General features: G+C 36.5%; 1 protein-coding gene across 21 annotated transcripts in view; it reads left to right on the top strand.

Annotated features, from left to right (window-relative positions):
* The window catches only part of PER2 (period circadian regulator 2), a 51,576-nt gene extending 31,454 nt beyond the window's left edge, over positions 1-20,122 (top strand). For 20 of the 21 annotated variants that reach the window (XM_054834714.1, XM_054834725.1, XM_054834722.1 and 17 more), the window contains 14 exons: positions 3,343-3,449; positions 4,069-4,222; positions 4,640-4,748; positions 5,192-5,323; positions 6,823-6,919; positions 7,667-7,823; positions 7,906-8,033; positions 8,993-9,166; positions 9,420-9,680; positions 11,088-11,929; positions 13,918-14,104; positions 14,610-14,802; positions 16,472-16,622; positions 17,674-20,122. In XM_054834714.1, the coding sequence (XP_054690689.1) occupies positions 3,343-3,449; positions 4,069-4,222; positions 4,640-4,748; positions 5,192-5,323; positions 6,823-6,919; positions 7,667-7,823; positions 7,906-8,033; positions 8,993-9,166; positions 9,420-9,680; positions 11,088-11,929; positions 13,918-14,104; positions 14,610-14,802; positions 16,472-16,622; positions 17,674-17,823 (2,842 nt within the window). In that variant the 3' untranslated portion in view covers positions 17,824-20,122. Of the gene's footprint in view, positions 1-3,342; positions 3,450-4,068; positions 4,223-4,639; positions 4,749-5,191; positions 5,324-6,822; positions 6,920-7,666; positions 7,824-7,905; positions 8,034-8,992; positions 9,167-9,419; positions 9,681-11,087; positions 11,930-13,917; positions 14,105-14,609; positions 14,803-16,108; positions 16,623-17,673 lie in introns of those variants that run through there. The other variant, XM_054834729.1, reaches the window with a different exon arrangement.
* Positions 20,123-20,720: the final 598 nt, after the last annotated feature.

The raw sequence follows: 20,720 nt of genomic DNA, 5'->3' as shown, positions 1-20,720 counted from the left end.
AAGGATGTCATGCGGGACAGTGTCAAATGCCTTGCACAAGTCCAGGTAGATGATGTCAGTTGCCCTTCCCTTATCCACCGACGCTGTAACCCCATCATAGAAGGCCACCAAGTTTGTCAGGCACAATTTTGCCCTTAGTGAAGCTGTGTTGGCTGTCACCAGTCACCTCCTTATCTTCCATGTGCCTGAGCATAGTCTCCAGGAGGCTCTGCTCCATAATCTTGCCAGGCACAGAGGTGAGACTGACTGGCCTGTAGTTCCCTGGGTCTTCCTTTTTACCCTTCTTAAAAATGGGGGTTATGTTCTCCCTCTTCCAGTTGGCGGGAACTTCGCCAGACTGCCAGGACTTCTCAAATATGATGGAGAGTGGCCTGGCCGCTTCATCCGCCAGTTCCCTCAAGACCCACGGATGCAACTCATCAGGTCCCATGGACTTGTGCACCTTCAGGTTCCTTAGATATTCTTGAACTTAGATAGTCACTTAAAAGAAACGGCAAGATTACTAAATGAAGAGCTTTGCCCTTATTCTTGGGCTTGGGTGGAGTGAGTACAGTAAATCCCTTCTCTATAGCTACTATGGAAGCTTCTTTCCTGTTAGTCTGGTGTTACCACTTATTCTCAAACACCTCACAGTGAGGGTTGATTACGTCTTGGTCTGATATTAGGACTTTGCTTCATTTATTTCTGTTCTTGTGGTCTGTGTGGTTGATTTTGCTTTTAATTATTTAACTCCTGAGAGCATTGGCAGCCAGATAAATGTTTACCAAGATATGCATATGTACTTTATTACTCTTAAGCTCTCCAGGGTTAGGTGGAATACACAAAACAATAGGTTATTAGAGAAAGTGGAGTCTAATGTTTAAAAATACACAATTGAACACCTACTGTTGAGTGAGAATTGTTTATAATATAATGCTGAAACTGTTGCCTGACTTGCATAAAATAAATTCTGTAATCAGTGTGTGTTCATGAGTTGGAAGAATGCTTATTTGTCCTAACTCTGCAAGTGGATCTCTGCACAGAATATGTTAAGTAAGAATAAATATTTTCCTGAAATTAAATGGATCATTCCTGTATATATTTGTCTTTGAAACGTATTGGACACTTCATGTGTACGATGGGTGTAAGGAGTTCTATATAGCTCACAGTGGAGTGATCTTAGTAAATGAATTTAAAGCAGTTTCCTATTTAACTTGCAATAAGAATATAAAGAGACTTCTTATTCATGTTGTTTTGATGCTTTAAATGTCATTCTATAAAACACAAACTGAACTCGTTGCCTCTCCTCATCAACCATTCTTATGCCATATGTGCATTTGCATTCATAAAATGAGTTTATTAACTTAAACTCTGAATTATTTTGAGTTATTCATTATGAGGAAGCATAATGATGCTGAGGCACTGCCTCTAGTAGATAGTAAATTAAGTATTCTCAAACACAGCATTATGTAATTGCAAAATGCTGGTTGGAAGGGACTGCTGGAGGTCTCTGTTCCATCCTTTTGCTTGAAATGAAACCATTGCCCAGTTCTAGGTTAGGTCAGCTGTGACCTTGTCTCAATAATGCCAGAAAACCTCCAAGGACAGAGGTTACACAATCTGTATGGGAAACTGTTCCTGTGTTGCACTACTCACTTTGTTAAAAAACTTTTCCTAACACCCAGCATAAGCTTTCCAGACTGCAGTCTGAGGCCATTGCCCATAGTTTTATTGTCTGGCACCACCAAGAAAATTTAACTCTATCTTTGTAACACCTCTTTCCAGTAGCTGTGGGAAGCTCCTGGGTCATTCCTTAGCCTCCTTTTCATCAGGACAGGCGAGCCAAGCTCAATCTCTACTCATTGGTCTTATATTCTAGATCACTGAGTCTTCCAGTGATCTACATATCAGTATAAAAATGCATAGGGGATGTAGAGTTTGCCAGCCTTTCATAAAGCAGGCGGCAAAGAATAGGAACAGTGCTGAACAAATTTGTGTTTTCTTCTACTTCTTACAATGTTATTTGAAGTTCTAACTGAAGTAATTCAGAGTTGATTGGTATTTTAAAATCCTCTAGCAGCATAACTTTTCTTAAGTGCTTTGAACTTGGTAGCATTTTTAAATGTCAGTGTGTCAAAATGGTATGATTTGGTATGAGTTTCATGCCAGTTTCAGCTTTGTAAAGTTATTGCTTCAGATCATCCACAAGTTTTTAAGACTTGTTATTTTAACTAATTGGCTCAATAATAAGGCATTAATTGCTGTACTCATTTTTCTCTGAATATCTCAACCCCTTTGTGGGAAGGGTATGTTTAATATTTTGGGGAACTGATCTAATTCCAGTGGGTTATTGGAAGTGCAATGTTGAAGGCGTGTGTCCCATAATGCTTTTGAGTTCCAACACAACACAGATCCTGTGTCTGTGGTGCACTGCAGCTAAGTTCTTCGTTAAAGCTATTCAGATGCTAGAGTATCTTTCTGCTCCTGGGCATTTGTCAGTGAATGGAACTGGGGGAAGGTAGACAGTGCTTAGAGTTTACAAGGTGACTTGTTGGCATCTGACAACTTCCTCAATATCACTGAGTAATACTGACTTAATGTTGTGTTAGGTTTTTTTGGTTTTGGTTTTCTTTTTCCCCAAAGCATGTTTTTGGTGATTAGCTTTCAGGGTAAGGTGCAAACTGATGTTTGTGAACTTTCACTCTTTCTTCTTAATATGAATGCTTTAAGTGATCAATAAAAATTATTTCATCACATAAATTAGTCATTCACATTATTGGGAGTAGTAATTGATAATGTGCAGGAATTCAGTAACATTACTTCAATTATCTATTTTAATTAAGAAACTTGCTTCCTTGCAGCTCCTTTATGAGTTGAACTCTTAACCTGCCTGTGAGAAATTTTTTTTGAGTCCTAGTCAACTACCCTGTTGCTGGTTCAGCTGTAGTAATTCTGTGATCCTTAGCCTTGGCTTGCCGCCCATAGATTGGGGCACTATTTACCTTCATGAGAGTTTTACAAGATTAAACTTTATTAATGCTCTTTTAAAATGCCTCTAGAGCTAGGCAGCATAGAAAAGACAGAAATGCTGTAGCAGACTCCTTGATTTTGTCTGCTCATGTTGTTTGTAAAGTTACCAAAAAACCTCCAACCACCCCACAAACAAAAACTCTTTTGTTTAAAGAGTACTACTGCTGTTGACACTGCTATTTCTCCAAATTTAAACTTAAAATTGTTCATTCTTTTTATAGGAAAAAGAGCAAAAAAACCACCCCCCACCTTAAAATGGAAACATTTTAACAATTAAATATACATTTATTCCACGTGATTTTTATTTTTATTTCTTTGTTTTTCTTTCTCCAGAGCAGTACCTCTGTTGGGATACCTACCTCAGGACTTAATAGGAACACCAGTCTTGGTGCATCTTCACCCAAATGACAGACCTTTAATGCTAGCAATTCACAAAAAAAGTATGTAATCTCTTACTGTGGCAGAAATACAATTTTTTCTCTAAAAGTTAAAAATAATGACTACAAAGACCTCAGCAAGTAGGAGGTGAAAATTAAGTGTGACTATGAATTTTTATGCAAGCAAATACTGAATCCTTTACTGTACAACTTGATTCTTAATGCAAATGGATGAAAACATGAAATCACTCAATTTCATGTTTTATGAAGCATGTGTCTGCTGTAAACAAATTGACTGCAAATTAATATTTCATACATAAAGAAAATTTTCCTGAGAATGCAGTGATAGAAGTTGTCATACTTTAAATGATAATCTTTCTTATTTCACAGAGAAGAGGAGCCATTCTGGCAGTGTTAATTTGTTAAACTTTTTGAAAATGTAAAGCTGTTTCTTCAGTCATCTCTAGCTTGTGTTCTGAAGGTGATTTTCTTGACGTAATCCAGTAAATTATGAAGGTCTGCTTATTCTGGGAGCTCAGAATTTCTAAATGTACAGATGTATCTGGTATTTGTTCCTTCAAATATCATCTTCCTCCTTTACAATTCACTGTAAAATCCCAAATCATTAAGTGGAATTGTGCTAATATTAATCTGAAATTTGTTTTTGAATCATTCATTACAGTACTTCAGTATGGAGGACAGCCTTTTGACTATTCACCAATCAGGTTTTGCACCAGAAATGGAGATTATATAACCATGGACACTAGCTGGTCCAGTTTCATTAACCCTTGGAGTCGAAAAGTTTCATTTATTATTGGAAGACACAAAGTTAGGACGTAAGTCAATAAACTGTTGGGACTTTAAGATATATTTTTTTTTAAATTTATTTTTATTTTCCCTCCCCTCAGGTTTACAGAGTGATCCTTAAGAAAGACATAAGGGATTTTAGGGGCAGGGGGATCACACACATACAAATTGCTTCCTTTTCAAATTTGGGGTTGTAATGTAGTAACTGCTTTAAAAAAGAAATTGAAGTCCTTCAAATTCTGTCAATGCTTTCAATGCTTCAGAAGAGGGAAGTCATGCTCAAAGTGAGTAAGGGTGTGGATTTTATCGGATTCAAAGGTTGTAGATGCAATAGAATAAGCATCAGATTCTGTTTACTCTATATAGATGGTAAATTGAAGTTGCAGTCTTCCTGTGATTGAAGTACTTGCATTTGTAATGAGCTGGGATATGTTTGGTTTATGCAGGGGTCCCTTAAATGAAGATGTCTTTGCTGCTCCCAACTATACAGAGGATAGAATCCTTCATCCCAGTGTTCAGGAAATCACTGAGCAAATATATCGGCTATTATTGCAGGTACAGCATGTGCTTTAATGTTACCCTTTTCATTTCACACTGAGAAAGGATATTTATCTCTGTATGACATTTTGTTTAGCTGTCTACTACTGTACTGGAATTTCTGGCTACAGTCCTGGAAATTACTTAACTCATGATTACCAGACAAGACTTACTGAAGTATGTTAAAGCTGCAGTTAGTATTTTAAGGATGTCATGCAGCTATGGAGTCCTCAGGAAAAAAAAACAAAAAACCAACCAAACAAAAAAAACCCCACAAAAACCAAACCCCAAAACACCCAAACCTAAAATAAATCCTTTTTTCTTCACATGGAATTACTGGTAACAATTTCAGTTTCGTTTCAAGCTGGTATGCTGAGGGGTGTGTGTGTGTGGGGGGGTGTGTGTGTGTACACACACACATATGTATACATATATATATTTGTTGTTGTTGTTGTTAACAGCCTGTACACAACAGTGGATCCAGTGGCTACGGAAGTCTAGGTAGCAATGGCTCTCATGAGCACTTAATGAGCGTGGCATCCTCCAGTGACAGCACAGGAAATAACAATGAAGACACTCATAAGGATAAACCAGTAGGTTTGGCTTTTCTTATTCAAATATGTGGCACAAAAGAAACTAGTGAATGTGGGATTTTTTTTACTTTTAGCATAAATTAGGGATGGAAGAAAATAAAAGGAAAAGGTGATCTTTCCTTTTTGTTTAACATGGAAAAAACTTTCTTTCTGGGGGAATAAACATTTATGGGATAGATAAAGTCTCAGGGTACTGAAGCAGTTATAGGCATGAAAGTTGGTGTGTGTAAAGAATTTAAACCTGTACAGTGTATTAACTTATTCTAATGTCCACTATATGTTATATGCTGTGTTTATGGGGAAAACCAGCTGGATATTTGAAAGCAGTTTCTTTTGGGAGGAGAAAATCTGTAATTACTGTTTTCCCAAATGAAACTAAGAAGATAAAATGCAGTAATAACTGCATAACCAAGTGATAGCTTGACCTTGATCACTTTTTATGTTGCAAAAATACACTATACAAGATAGAATTAAATAAATGGAATGGAATAAAATTAAAAATTTTTTGAGCTTAAAACTTCACTTTATTGTAGATTGGGCCTCCGCTACATCTAGCTGATAGCGAGATGTAATTTTTTTATTTCCATTAGTCTGAACAAAACAGCAACATTACATTTGTGTTTGTGCTTAACAGAATTATTCCATAGGCAAGGTAAATCAGATGGACAGTAATGTACTGAATGTGGATGCAGTCAAAGGAACTGCACCTTTTAACATCTCTAGTCATGTTGGCTTTCCTGTCATTCTTCCCAAATTTGGTGTAGCTCATTGAGGTGCATTTAATTCTGAAAGCCAAAATTTTCCTTTATTTAATTATATTGCTTATAGGCTAATTCTCCCAAATCTGATTTCTGCTTCTGTAATCAGGCATGGCAGACTACCGCTATTGGCAAGGTGGTCACTTTCCTGGCTTTCAGTCCTTAAACACTAGTGGCTTAAGCACTCTCTGGATGTTTTTGTTTAACAGATAACTTACTTTTCTGCATAGCTCTGAAATGTAGTAATGTTTGAGGAGATCTTGGTTTTGAGGGGAATAGATACCTATCTTTTATTCAGTATTTCCAGATAGTGAAGACTCTTATAATATAGTTCTATAACATCCTGTCAGTGCTTGGTTAAACTTCTAGCACAAAAAGTTCTCAGTCTTAGCAGCAGTATTTTTGTTTACTGAGTGATGCTGTTTTGTGTTGTGTTTTTTTTTTTTTCTTGAAGTCTTGTTTGTAATGTATCTTTATATTTTCCTATCCAAGTCATTCAACCATATTAAACAAAATACAGAGTAATTGTGTACAAAAACCATACTGTAAATTTCTTCTGTATCCAATTCCCAAAATTCTGCTGCTGCACAGTAAAATTCTAAACATCAGAATTTCTCCCTTGATCAGACTAATTGTAAGATAGACATTAACTAAGGTTTGATTTAGTCTACTGAGGAATCACTATGCATGATGTTTTATATCAGAATTTTTTAATAACTCTTTTTAACGACCTGCTTTCAGGAGGTTTGTCAAGATGCCCGTAAGGTCAAAAATAAAGGACAGCGTATTTTCACTGACAATAAAGCAAAACTGGGATGTAAGAGAGAGACTCTTGGAGGTAAGACATTATCAAGTTAGTTAAGTATTAGTCTATTGTGTTGGTGCCTCATACGATATGACAGTAAGATATTTGTTTCTAGTTTAGTTCTAATCAATGCATAAAGACAGCATTTTTATAAATTAAAATTATATTATCCTGTGTCTGTCCACTGGGTTCAGGAAAATATTGCGTTCAGCTATGTCTGAATTGATAATGGTATAACACACAGCTAAGGCATGTCTTAAAGCTGTTGTTTTGAAGTACCTTAATTGTAATTCATGTTTCCATACAAGTCAAGCGTCACCTTTTCATTTAGGTGGAGGAAAACGTTATGGATGTTGTCTTTCCTGTTTGCATTGTAACCTCAGGAATTTTTAAGCTGATAAATGAAAAATCTTACATTCTGCATACATTAATAGGTTATCATTCTAATACTTTGTTATAACTTATGGGCACGAGAGTCGTCCTTATACTGAGTGTGTTTCAACTCTAATGATATCTATTCTCTTATAGCCATAATATCTATTCCCTTTGGATCAATATGCATCAACTTAACTAAACTTCACACCTCCAAGAATCCATAGGAACAGGAAGATATTTACACAACGTTCGTCTGTTAGTGTGCAAACTTCTTACATGCTTTGCAGTGGTGAACTTGTGACCTGTTAAGAAATATGTATAAAAAAGAACTTTTACTGTTGCTTTTAGGGGAATTCGCAAGGATTTAATGCCATAATTGCATAATAGCAGTACCTCTTTTCACAGAAAAACAAAATGGTCCTGGTGGTCAGGTGAAAGATGCAGTGGGAAAGGATACTGCAGTAACAGCTGCTCCTAAAAATGTGACTACTGAAGAGTTGGCTTGGAAAGAACAGCCTGTGTATTCTTATCAACAGATTAGCTGTCTGGACAGTGTCATCAGGTAAGCAACCAGGGTGTAAATTACTCATAACCTCTAGACTTAAGATTTGCATATCTAATATTGTTAAATCATTGTATTTTAGGTACTTGGAGAGTTGTAATGTGCCTGGTACAGCAAAAAGAAAATGTGAGCCTTCATCAAGTGTTGCATCACTGAATTCTGGAGTTCATGAACAAAAACCAGCTGATAACACTATACAGCCCTTGGGAGGTATCTGTACATCACAGCTTTTTCTTGATTGAAAAGAGTAAATGAGATACTTGCTGATTCAACCTTGTCATTATATGAGGCTGAAGGGGAAGTGTCTAGTGGAGTTTCTCAAAAATTGGTCTTGGGAATGATCTCATCTGAATATGCTTTTGAGCTTTAAAAAAGTTCTAATGCAGCTTTTAGAATCAAATTGGAAGGTATCAGTATACATAGGAACGAAGTGTCCTGTAGAAGGAATTGAAATGCCTTGAGAACTAGAGAGGAGGAAATGGTAAAACTAGAATCATGCAATTAGGAACACAATTTCTACTGTCATTTGGAGTTTATGCAGTTCTAGCTGATGGGAGAAGATGTGTGTTGACTAGCTCTTTGGTGCACCGATCACTGAGAACAATGAAGCCACCAGCATACTCTAGTCAGGAAAAAGGCAAACTTAAGGTCTTAAATATGTCTTATGCCAAGTATTCCTGCTGGAGAAGGAATGTTTTAATGCTGTTTTATGAGGCACTGGTATGACCTCTGCTGGATTATTGTGTACAGCTTTCAAGTGAGAGAATTTAAATAGGTGGATGCTCAGAGCAAAGCTGTTAAGATAACCAGCTAATGACAGAGATTAGTGTACAACAATATGGGAGCTGGGCAGGTCTTAATCTTAGGCTGGAAGAGGCTAGAAATGTTTTCCAAAATTTTGTCATGAAAGAACAGTGAAGACCAGTAAAGAGCAAAAAGTTCTTAATTGAAAAGATTTGGTTTGGCTGTATGTGAAAGTAGAGGATTGGATTTGGTTGCTCAGAAGTTATTCTATTCCTAAAACATTGGTGGAATGCGTAAAGTAAATGTTCGTTTTGTGTTTTGTCAAGCACAGTTTAGCATCTCCTCTGCTGTTTTGCAACCTTAGCAGCATGTAACTTGCATTTGCTGTTATGCTGAATAAACAACAACTTTATTTCTTTTAATAGATCCTGCTGTGTTGAAGGCATCTGGTAAATCAAATGGTCCCCCGGTGGTTGGTGCTCACTTAACATCTTTGGCTTTACCTGGCAAGCCTGAAAGTGTTGTCTCTCTCACAAGTCAGTGCAGCTACAGTAGCACCATTGTTCACGTTGGAGACAAAAAACCACAACCTGAACTAGGTATGATTTTGCTAATAAATTTTCTCTAAAATGGCGATTGCTAGCAAGTTTAAATTTCAGATGTGTAAACAGCTAGTATCTGCTTGTGACTTGCATTTCCATAGGAACATTTTAGCTGTAAGAAAATGTAATAAATAGGGGCAGAATTTGTATCTTAAACTTACAACAAAATTATTACAGAATTGTAATAGCTTAAAAATGCATATATAGAGCTGCTTCATCCTGATTTATTTTTTTCCTCCTATTTCTGTAGAAATGATAGAAGATGGTCCAAATGGAGCAGAACTCCTCGATGGCCAACTTCTTGCCCCTCCATCCAGCTCTGCGCATGTAAATCAAGAAAAGGAGCCCTTTAAAAAACTGGGACTTACAAAGGAAGTCCTTGCAGTGCATACACAAAAAGAGGAACAGAGCTTTTTGAATAAGTTTAAAGAAATCAAGAGATTTAACATTTTTCAGTCCCACTGCAATTACTACTTACAAGATAAACCAAAAGGACGGCCTGGTGAACGTGGTATGGCAATAGTTTTCACAATAAAACTTGTATTTATATAGAAGTAAATCCAGTTGAGAGGGCATTTCCATTTTTAGCTGTATTGTGGGGTCACTGTGAATAGTGACAGTTGCATGCCATTTTTAAAGTCCACAGAAAAATTATTTCTGATAAGTCTTGCTTGAAGATTGAGAGTGGAATATAGCTTTTAATGTAATAATGAACGTTTTAGTAACAAATGTTTTGATTTTTATCTGTTCACTATACTACTACTGTCATGTATCTACTTTCAAGGGACAAAAGCCATGCTCTAGCATGTTTGTTTTACTGTATCTATGCTTGTATTCCCTTGCTTTTCTTTTCCTTCTGTCTTTCCATCTGTCTTTTTTCAGATTTGTGGTTTTGTTTTGTTTTCAGCCCCTCTACATCCAGTTCTCCCCATTCTGCTATTGTGTAATCAGTGAAGCAATCTGTTTCGTTGCTTTTAAGTTAATAATGTGATCAGTGGAATGGAAATGGCACAGACTAGCCGTAATAGTGAGATTTAGTTTTTATTAGGACTAGGAACTCCGAATGCATTTTCAGAAGTGCTTGATTCTGATCTGACTTTTCAGTCTTGACTTGACTTGGAACAGAAGTCAGACACTGCTAAGCATTTCTTGCAGATTCTTATCTTTCATTTTTTTATTTAAAAGTTATGCAGATCCTTGATTTAGGAAACCTGTTCTGGAACCCTTTAGTCACCTTGCACTCTTTATGCTCTATAAACTTTCAGCCTATCTAAATAAGCTTTAGACAAACAAAAAGTTTGAACAGCTTTTAGTGCCGGAAGATACTTTATGGATTTCCTTATGTCTGTAATCAGATGAACAGACAGCCTTCACCTAGGGGAGCTGCTTGGTGCAGACTTCTCCTAAAATAAGCTTGCAAGGGTAGCATGCTTTTTTTTTTTTTCTCCCCTCAGGACATTCTCTTCTTTATGTGTATTTTCTCTCCTGCTTTTTTTTGTCACCTTTTCAGTTATGAACCTGCATGACCTTAACTCTCTGGAAATGCTTTCAGTCATATCCCATACTGCTTTCATCATAATTGCTGGAGTAATTAGAAGTTTGCCCCTCTGGGAGCCACTGTTTGGCAGCTTTGTGATGTTTGGGTGACACGTATCTGAGCCTGAATTGATCCACTGCTGCCCTCTTTTCTTCCATGGTGTGTCAGCATGGTTTTCATTGCCCAGTTAGCTCAGCTCTTGTGCTAGAGGTAAAAGTGAACCTGACTTCTTCCCAAATGCTTCCATTTGCATAGGCTAAGTTCAGACCTGTGGTTTTGAGTAACTTATAGGGAAGACGAAATGGAAGGGCTCCATCAGATTGCAAGTAGGATCCTTCCTGATGTGGTGGGGTTTTTTTGTTTGTTTTTTGTGTTTTGCAGGTGGCCGTGGACAAAGAAATGGCACTTCTGGAATGGATCAGCCTTGGAAGAAAAGTGGAAAGAACAGGAAATCAAAGCGCATTAAACCACAGGAGTCTTCAGACAGTACAACTTCTGGAACTAAATTCCCCCATCGGTTCCCTCTTCAAGGCTTAAATGCTACCGCTTGGTCACCATCAGACACTTCACAAGCAAGCTATTCAGCGATGTCTTTTCCCACTGTTATGCCTGCATATCCGCTTCCTGTTTTTCCAGCAGGAGGGACTGTGCCACCAGCTCCTGAGACTTCACTCTCTGGTTTTAATCAGTTGCCAGACTCTGGAAATACTTGCCCTGTGCAACCATCCCAGTTCTCTGCACCCCTCATGACACCTGTCGTAGCTCTTGTGCTCCCCAACTACGTCTACCCAGAGATGAACAATAACTTGCCTCAAACGCTTTACCACAGCCAACCCAACTTTCCTGCCCATTCCAGTTTCTCTTCACAGACAGTATTTCCGTCACAGCCACCATTCGCTACACCCAGCCCTTTCCCACAACAGGCGTTTTTTCCAACGCAGCCATTCCATTATAATCCACCAGCAGAGAGTGAAAAGGTTCCTGTCACAGAGCCACGAAATGAGCCATCCCGTTCCTGCACTCCACAGTCAGTGGGTCCTCAAGATTCACCGCCTCTGTTCCAGTCAAGGTGCAGTTCTCCTTTGAATCTTCTGCAGTTAGAAGAAACCTCAAAAACTGCTGAAAGTGGAGCTCCTGCAGGTTTACACGGAGCTTTAAGTGAGGAAGGAGCCATCGGCAAAATCATGACAACTGATGACTGTAGTGGAAAGGGATCCTTGCCAGTAAGTATGCTGATGGGTTTTAGTTTTTTTTAAAGTCTTCACATTGTTGAACATATCTGAAGTTGTTAATATGTAGAGATGCCTAAAATGTTTTGGGTTTTCCCCCCTTCTCCCTGTTTTCCTGTCTCTGCCACATTGTTTTCAGTCATTTCACTTGTGGGATCTATTTTTTAATGATAGACAGTAATCGGTCAATATAATGCCAGGAGATGGACTGACAATTGTAGTCAGTAAATTCAAACTTCAGCAGACTGAATAAAGCATGAAATCCAATAATTAGAATAGTCAAACTTTTAAAAATTAAAACCACCTTGTTCTTCTTCTAAAGTTACACTAGGAAGCTTGGAAATACATCATGAAACAGTTTTGTTCCACTTTTTTTTTAAGTATGAATATGGATAAGCCTATTGAAAAGCACTGAAACAGATTTAAAATAATACGAGTGCTTTATTTTTAACAAAAAGTTTTGGGCTAGTGAATTTGTGTGGAGGGGAGAAACAATCTATAAGTGGTCTGAAAGAAGCTGATTTATTTGGTGCACTAAAACTGTGGTAAGCTATTTGGTAATTTCAGGGTTTTTTATTTCCTGACTCATTCAACTTTTGACAAATCAGTTTAACAAATATTCCATCTGAAGTTTCTGTAAGGTTAATATGTCTGTAAAGGTTTCTATGACAGAAAGATGTAGACTAATATTAGTGTTTTCTAAAGGCCCTATAGAGCGTCTTTGTAAATGCGAAGTGCGCGATGGGATGGAGTTGCAACCTAAACCTTTTAGACTGGCTCCTTTCTCCCTCCTGCTTTTCTTGTTCTGTGGTTTGTAACTGGTCTTTGTATCTAATGGTGCAGTTACAAAGTAGAACTTGGGTGCACTGCTGATAAAAAGAGAGCAGGCAGTGGAAGGGGTGGCTTTTACTTTTAGGCATGTCTGAGAACAAATACATTTGGTTTTCATTTAAAAAAAATCTGTATCATACTAGCTGTGTAAATGCCACTTACGGAGAAATTTTCAGGGATTTATGCATCCAGGGCCTTATTTGGACAAATGTATTCTGTGCACTACATAACATCTCTGCAATCTTATCTCTGACTTGTGCTGTGGTGTAACAGTGCATCTGCGACAGTCTGTGACAGTGCATCTTACAGCATGCTCTGAGATGCCTCTGCTGTATTAAAAGAAGCTTGATAACAAAACGTAATAGTAACAATTTTGCTGGAAAATTCTTTTGAATTTCTTCAAACTGTTAGTTTCTATTCTTTAGAAACCTGCAAAATGTAACTTTCAGTAATTTCCTTATCACTTACTGGAAAATGAGGGCAATATGGGCATTTGTTCAGGAGTGTGTTAAGGATAAAGCTAGTTCTTTTCATTATTACGTATTTTGCTAAGTTTTGTCAACCTTAATTTCAAATAGTCAATCTTCAAACTGACTTGCAGTGAGGTTTTGCTTATGTTAGAAATCAACATAGTTAATGCTTTTTCCCTTAAAAACATACAAATAAATTATTGTGCCTTGGAAGCTTGCATCTGGGAACACCTTCTTTCTTCTCATCATGTATTGAGAGTAGTAACAGTGATGGACTGTTGATGCAAATCTTTGAGGTACATTATAGTAGGAGCAACTGCAAGTATGTCTTAGGTGGCTTGGGTAAATTCTGACTTGTCCAGGACAGTAGCGGCTGTCAAAGCTGAATAGCAAATGCCCTCCTTACTTCCTCACTAAGCTATATTTATTTTTCTTAACAGAAATTGGATTGAAATCTCAATCTTAATGAAGGACCGCTTCTCTGCCTATCAGTTCATTATTCTTCAGTTGGTCTCTGCATATGGCATATGTTATTGGTGGTTGTCTGTCTTTGAATAACTGTGTAAACATATTAGAATATAAAGTGAAATGTATTAATGCTAAATGTAGATGATTAGTAATGAAATAGCCTTGGTTTTGTTTTTTTATTTTATTTTTTTCCCTTCCCCTTCTTATCACTAGGCTGAATCTCCAATGGATGCTCAAAATAGTGATGCACTCTCCATGTCTAGTGTCCTGCTTGACATTTTACTTCAAGAAGATGCGTGTTCAGGCACTGGCTCAGCTTCTTCAGGGAGTGGTGTATCTGCAGCTGCTGAGTCTCTGGGGTCTGGATCCAATGGCTGTGGCATGTCAGGGAGCAGAACAGGTAACACTGGCAGCGAGTACTCTCTTAGTTTAGAGTTCGAGCGTGAGGTATTGCAAACACCACTTGAACATCAAGTGTTTTATGTAAAAATCTCTATTGTCTTTAATCCTCATTGCATAGTTTATTCTTGATTTATTTTTTTTATTACACAACATGAAAGTTTTTTCTATTTATTGATTTACAGTATAGAACCTTTTTTTAAGTGTGTGTAAAATAGACATTAAGTTGCTATGTAGGTATGACAGATACGGTTCTCCATGTTTCATTTCAGAGTCTTTAAGCTAATTATTCTGTTGAAATTTAATGTAGAATTAGCTTGAGAATTTGAGTGCTAAAATATTAATGCAGTTCCTTAGGAGTGGAAGTTCCCTCTGTTTAAAAAATGAAATAAAATAGTGATTGTATTTATGCTTTCAGTTCTTTTTAATCTTATCTATTTTCAAAAGTATTCACATAATCTATGTATTTGACAATTTATAATGAAACTTTAAATTTCTTTTTAAAGGTAGTAGTGAAACTAGTCATACCAGCAAATACTTTGGGAGTATTGATTCCTCAGAAAATCATCATAAAACCAAAATGAAGGCAGAAATGGAAGAAAGTGAGCACTTCATTAAATATGTCCTTCAGGATCCTATATGGCTTTTAATGGCAAACACAGATGACACTGTTATGATGACTTACCAGATACCTTCACGGTAATTCAAATGTTGTAGTCCTTCATGAATTTTATATATGTTGCGGGGAGCAGGGTCTACAGAAGGAAAGATATATATGAATATCTGTCTCAATAGAAGTAAATTGGTTTTAATGTTTAGCTCAGTGTCAAGAAGAATTCTTGCTTCCTTTATATCTTTTGTATATTACACAAGAAGTTCTCAAAAAGTAAAAATTATTTGATGAGGCATACCTGGATTTTTAGATCAATTACCTGAGTTGAAATTAACTGTATATTTTTTTGAAGCTGTTTTATAGTTAGTGATTTGTAACTACTTGCCTGGAAACCCTTGTAGTCTGATTAATAGATCCTGGCAAGTATGCTTAGATCTAAAGATGGTCTGTAGCATGGAAAATCTTTACTCCCTGGCTGTTGTCTTTGAGATGCCACATTCAATGGCACGCTGCTTTCTCTGCCCTGTGAGTTATCTCCTGGATTGTTAACTTCCACATGTTCATTCTTCTCAATAAATTCTCATTCAAATAGGATAAGGAAGTAGAAGGTAAAAATAATTAGCTTTCTAATAGAAAAAAACTTTTAAAAAAAAAATTCCTGCTTCAATAGCAAAGAGTAGATGTAGGGGGAGAGGGGGTGACAAGTCTGCGGACTTTTTGTTTTAATCTTCTTGTTTATATTTCTTGGGAGCAGTGAGTGATATCTTGAAAGGAATAAGAAGTCTCAGTAAAGACAAGCCTTTTGAAAGGGAAGGAAAACAAGCTTTCAAAATACAGAAGCACAGGGATGATGGGGGCAGAAATAGAGAACACATCATAAGAACCTTAGAATTTTTCCCTATAATTAAAAATACCCTGGCATTTCTCAGGTTTTGTAGCCTGAAGGGTTGACAACTATAGATGGGAATTCTGGTAGACTGTAAGAGTAGCAAAGCCTGCCAAGGAGAACATAGTATAAAACAGGATATTGTGGTAAGAAGAGTTAAGCTCACTATCAGAACGTGATGTCCAAGAAGAGAAGTGTAAAGCCAACCTGTTCTTAGGTATGCTGTCAGGAACAGAAATAGTACTGGGTTTCTTGGAACTTGCTTTCTATTGTCATCTTTTATAGAGGTATGCAGCCTGTAAATGTTTGGTGTGGTGTGGGTTTTTAAAGTTTCTGAATCAAGGTGGGGCATTGGGGGGGGGGGGGGGGGGGGCAGGGAGAATGGCTGCTGAAATAGAGCAGTGTTTTCTAAATCTCTCCCTCTCAGTCTAGAAGTTTAATCTATTCCTGATGACCTTCTTAAACATATTTTACTTATTCTGCTTTATTATCTCATGTGCATCTAGTGTCTGTTCTGGGTTGTCCTCCCAGTGAAGGGGAACTCGGAACTTACTGCAGCAGCAGCAGGGGGGAAACTGGAGTTCTTGATGGTTTCACTGGTGGTGCTGCCTGAATAGCTCTAAGAAAACTGTTTTCACTGATGGGATTTGAAAAGACAATGAGCCAGCAAAGATGCGTTAAATTTGTCTGCAAATGCAGAAAGCTGCTGAAATAACCACACTTAATTTTCTTCCAATATAAGATTTGTAAGCTTAACATTCCAGAACAAAAATAGTCTTCAAAAATGTTAGTATTTGACTGTGTAACCTTATATAGGCATAAATCCCAGAAACGGTTGAAGCTCAATTTCTAAATACATTTTATTGTAGAGATTTGGAAACAGTTTTAAAAGAAGATAAGCAAAAATTAAAGCAAATGCAGAAACTACAGCCAAAATTCACAGAAGAACAAAAAAGAGAGCTTATTGAAGTTCATCCATGGATCCAGCAAGGTGGACTGCCAAAAACTGTTGCTAATTCTGTAAGTTTAAATGAGTTACTTTTGCATGTACAACAGTGCTTAAATTATTAGCTGCCTATGTTAGATTCTTCCATTCCTGTTGCTATGAAAGCTGGGTCAATTACGTAAGGGGAAAAAAATTAATTCAAACTTATATGCAGTGGTTTCTAGCTTGATTTAATTTACTGTAAGTCATCTTTCCGATGGGAAAGTCAAAGTAACGGTGAATACAGTATAAGAAATTTTCTTCCTATTTCTAAATTTCTGTGTATCTGTTTGAAATCATTTATCAACAGAGCCAGAAACTTCACTACATAAAAATTTTTATTTTGTGCGCAGAAATTTATGCCCATTGCTTTCTAGAAAGTATAAAATTAATGGGAGTACACTGTTCCTTTTTTCTATCAGAATTCTTATGTGGGATCATCTCTTGCCTTGATTCTATAAGTGGATTAATGGCTTGAAAAGCAAAAAAGAAAGCAAAACCAAAGCATCCTTGCAGTTTTATTTGTTGTCCATGTGTTTTACTTATTCACACTCAAATACCTGATTGCATTTTCTTTTCCCTAAGCTTTCCATCATTTGTAGCTCTTACGCACGTTCTCATGTGCAAAGGGAGCCTCTGCATTTGATTATTTCAAAAGTCAGTGTAACAGAATTGCAGTGGAATCCTAATCCTGATGTTAATGTTACTGCAACATTAATATATTGTAGCATCCACCTTGTGTAAGCGTACAGTTGCTTCAGTCTCTTAAGCGCTGCAGCTGACTTGAATATATTACTGCAGGGTTAGCAATGAAATGGAGGAAAAGGTGATTGAAAGTGCATGTAAAATGTCAGCATTATAAATGATCTATGACATAACTGCTTCCAGTAGAGTTCTCAAGTACTTGTATTGATTTACTACACATTATAAAATGATCGTGTGTGGGGAAAGTTGGGGAGTGGAATATTTAGTAGTTGCAGTACAGATGTAAAGGTTCCCTTGGAATTGGGCATTGCATGCAAATGGACTGTTGTTTGGAAAAGCTTTTTTTTTCCTTACGAGTGTTTCTATAATTTTCGTTTTTAGGAATGTATTTTTTGTGAGGACAATATACAAAGCAATTTTTATACGTCGTACGATGAAGAAATCCATGAAATGGACCTTAATGAGATGATTGAAGACAGTGGGGAAAACAACTTGGTTTCCCTGAGTCAAGTCAGTGAAGAACAAACATAGCCTTTGAGCCTGTTGTTTTCAAAGCTGCTCCAAAACTACAGTGATGATCCATAAAGGTTTTAATCTTGTATCCAGCAAGATGAATCCAGTTCATAAAAACAAATGTTTTTTCTTGCTCTAGAAGAGTCATTTGTGAATGAATCTCTTTTTAAATGGTGGCAATCTCTTCCCAGTAAGGACATTGTTGAAGATGGTATAGCTTTTCTTTAAAAAAGAAAGACTCATATTTTGCACTTACATGCCTCAAGTATTTCTTTATAAATGATAGAAACTTTCATTGATGCCTACTGTTTTTTGTAGAGTGGGTTAATGAGTACTGAAAATCCCCTGACGTACATACGGTTCTTCAAATCTCCTTTTGGTAATGATTCAGCATTATAAATTGTTCTAGCAATTTTGCTTAGTGGCTCTTCAGCATTGTTCTTAATATTTGAAGTGGTCCAGCATAGTAGAATAAATAACCTTCAAGCAAGTCAATTCACACTTGCCCTTTTCATACCATCCTCTTTGTTTGTTTCCTATAGTTTTGAATGTAGGAACCTTTTTTTGTCTGAGAAATGTTGAACTAATTTTGTAAGATGGTCTTGAATTAAAACACTTATGTGAATGTGTAAGAAAGTATAGATGAGTGCTGACAACTTTGTAGCCTTTTATTTAAATGGACGCTGCAATACTATGAACTGTTTATTACCTTGAAGCATAATTTCTGAGAATTTATACACAAGAAATCTTTATGCTTAAAGATTTTAAAAACTAAGACTGCAGAGGATGACTGCGTATGCTCCAGTGACTGTTAGACAAAGCTTGGTATAACTTTAACCTTGATTTCTGATTTGTTCTGTCAGGAGGTTGGCCATCAGTTTTTCCTGTGTGGCTAAACAAACACCAAACTTGTATGTGGCAAGAGAGGATTAGATGCATTTCTTGTTATTTGAAGATAGTTCTTAAAGAAGTGATTTTGAGAATAATGTTGACTTTCATTATATTTAAATTGCATAATCTAAAACTTAGTGTGGCTGGAATCCTTTGCTGTCAAGGATTTAATTTTAATGACTCTGAGATTGTATTGACTTGAATATGTGTACTTTATGTTCTTGTGCTGTTTATACATGTTGGATGTGGGAAGAGAACACAAAAGAGCAACTTGAATATATTGGTTAGTTAAAGGACCTTTAGTTGCAATATTGCTAGATGTCATCTGTAGGTCTTGGGGTGAAAAACATGGAGAAATTCAATTAACTTCGATATGTCTGTCTTAAAATATTTTTCATGGAAACCATTTCCTTTTTTATTAGGATAACATTTCTATTCACTGAAATCAAAGGTTTTTTCCATTCTACAAAAATATTTCTCTTTGCATACAAAGAGGATGTGAAGTTTGATCTGACACCACCAAAAACACGCAGAAGTGACTGGTATTTGCTTAGTGGAAGAAATAATTTGTGTAAAGCAATTAGTTACTAATTGGCCAGTGTCATGAGGAAATTTACATTGGAGACAGGTGCTGCAGATAGCAGAGCATGTGAACTTGTGAAACAAGTAGAATCACAATTTAAAAAACAAGTATCTTACATGTAGTGTGAAGCACTACCCAGCAAGATCTGATTCTTGTCTTTAATAGTTTAGCAAGGTCAAACTTAAATATATGTAAATATAAACTGAATGAGAAATTTTAAAATGTTGGTGTTCAAGTCCAATGTATTAAATGTTTAATCATAAATGGAACAGTGCAGCTATACCAACATATTAAATATATTCCATTTTTACATGTAAGCACAAAGAGTTTTAATTGGACCAGGGTTTGGGAAAAATAAAAGCTTTATGTAAAGGAGTGCATCATAATTATACAAATTATTTTCAGGGAATTCTCAACCACTTTCAACTTATTTGCTTTAGCATGCTTTTTTCTTTTTTCTTTTTTTAAATTTGTTCTCTTTTTTTTTTTTATGACCATCTTGTAACCATAACTTAGTGAAAGGAAGAGAAAAGTATATTTAGAGCATTTTGTGGATGTGCTTACTTATGGACTTAATCTTGCATCCTTAAAGTGTTTGCATTTACAGGGTGGTATTAAAATATTTTCCTGTAACTTTAAATCTACATGCCTCCATTTATAGATAAGATTCTGAAGCTGTAATTTTCCAAACTGTTGTAAGATGATTTATTTGTGATGACACTTTGTCAACATGTCAACAATGTTTTCTGTACACTGTGCAATATATTTTGGTTTTGCCACTTGTGACTAATTTTTATGACTTTGCTTTTTAGAAAACCGGTAAATAAAACAGATATATTTTTAGTTGCCTTTTTGTTTCTTGAGCCTTCTACTCCATGCAAGAAGCAAAAACTATATGCATTATTGATAGTATGTGAACTGGTATTTCAAAATGAAGAACTCGCAAGCTACGAAGTTAATTGTGTCCTGAAGTAAAATTGTTGCCAGCTTGTCTGACCTGTAAGTCTAGTGGTCAAATGAAAGATTGAATTTTTATATTGTCTAGTTGTTCTGAAAAAGTACAAAGTTTCTATCTGAAAGAGCTTATGCAGCTGGGTTCTCTGTGTGTGTTGTTCAAATCCACCAGAAGACACATTGTCCTTTTAGTTTTGTTTAATGTCAGCTATGGATACCTCTTCTCCTGCAGCCTGTGGTTTTATACTGGTAGCTTAGAGGTAGAGAATTCCAGTTATGCCCCTTGAATTTGCTTTGTACAGTCTTCTGTCGTGGTGTGAAGTGTCATGTCTTCCCAAGATTGCTGAAACTCGTCAAGCTAGTGTACTTTCCTGTTGATGTTCTTGTTTTATATTCTGATGCATGGAGAAAGTGGGGAGGCTTGAAGTCTTTCTCACTTTGAGCAGTGATGTAGTTTAGTGGGTGAGGGATGCTGCTTTGGATTGCC

The sequence above is a fragment of the Grus americana genome, chromosome 9, assembly GCF_028858705.1.
Source record: "Grus americana isolate bGruAme1 chromosome 9, bGruAme1.mat, whole genome shotgun sequence".
NCBI lineage: Eukaryota > Metazoa > Chordata > Aves > Gruiformes > Gruidae > Grus > Grus americana.
The sequence above is the reverse complement of the archived record's forward strand: the minus strand, read 5'-3'. Positions and strand labels throughout refer to the sequence as shown.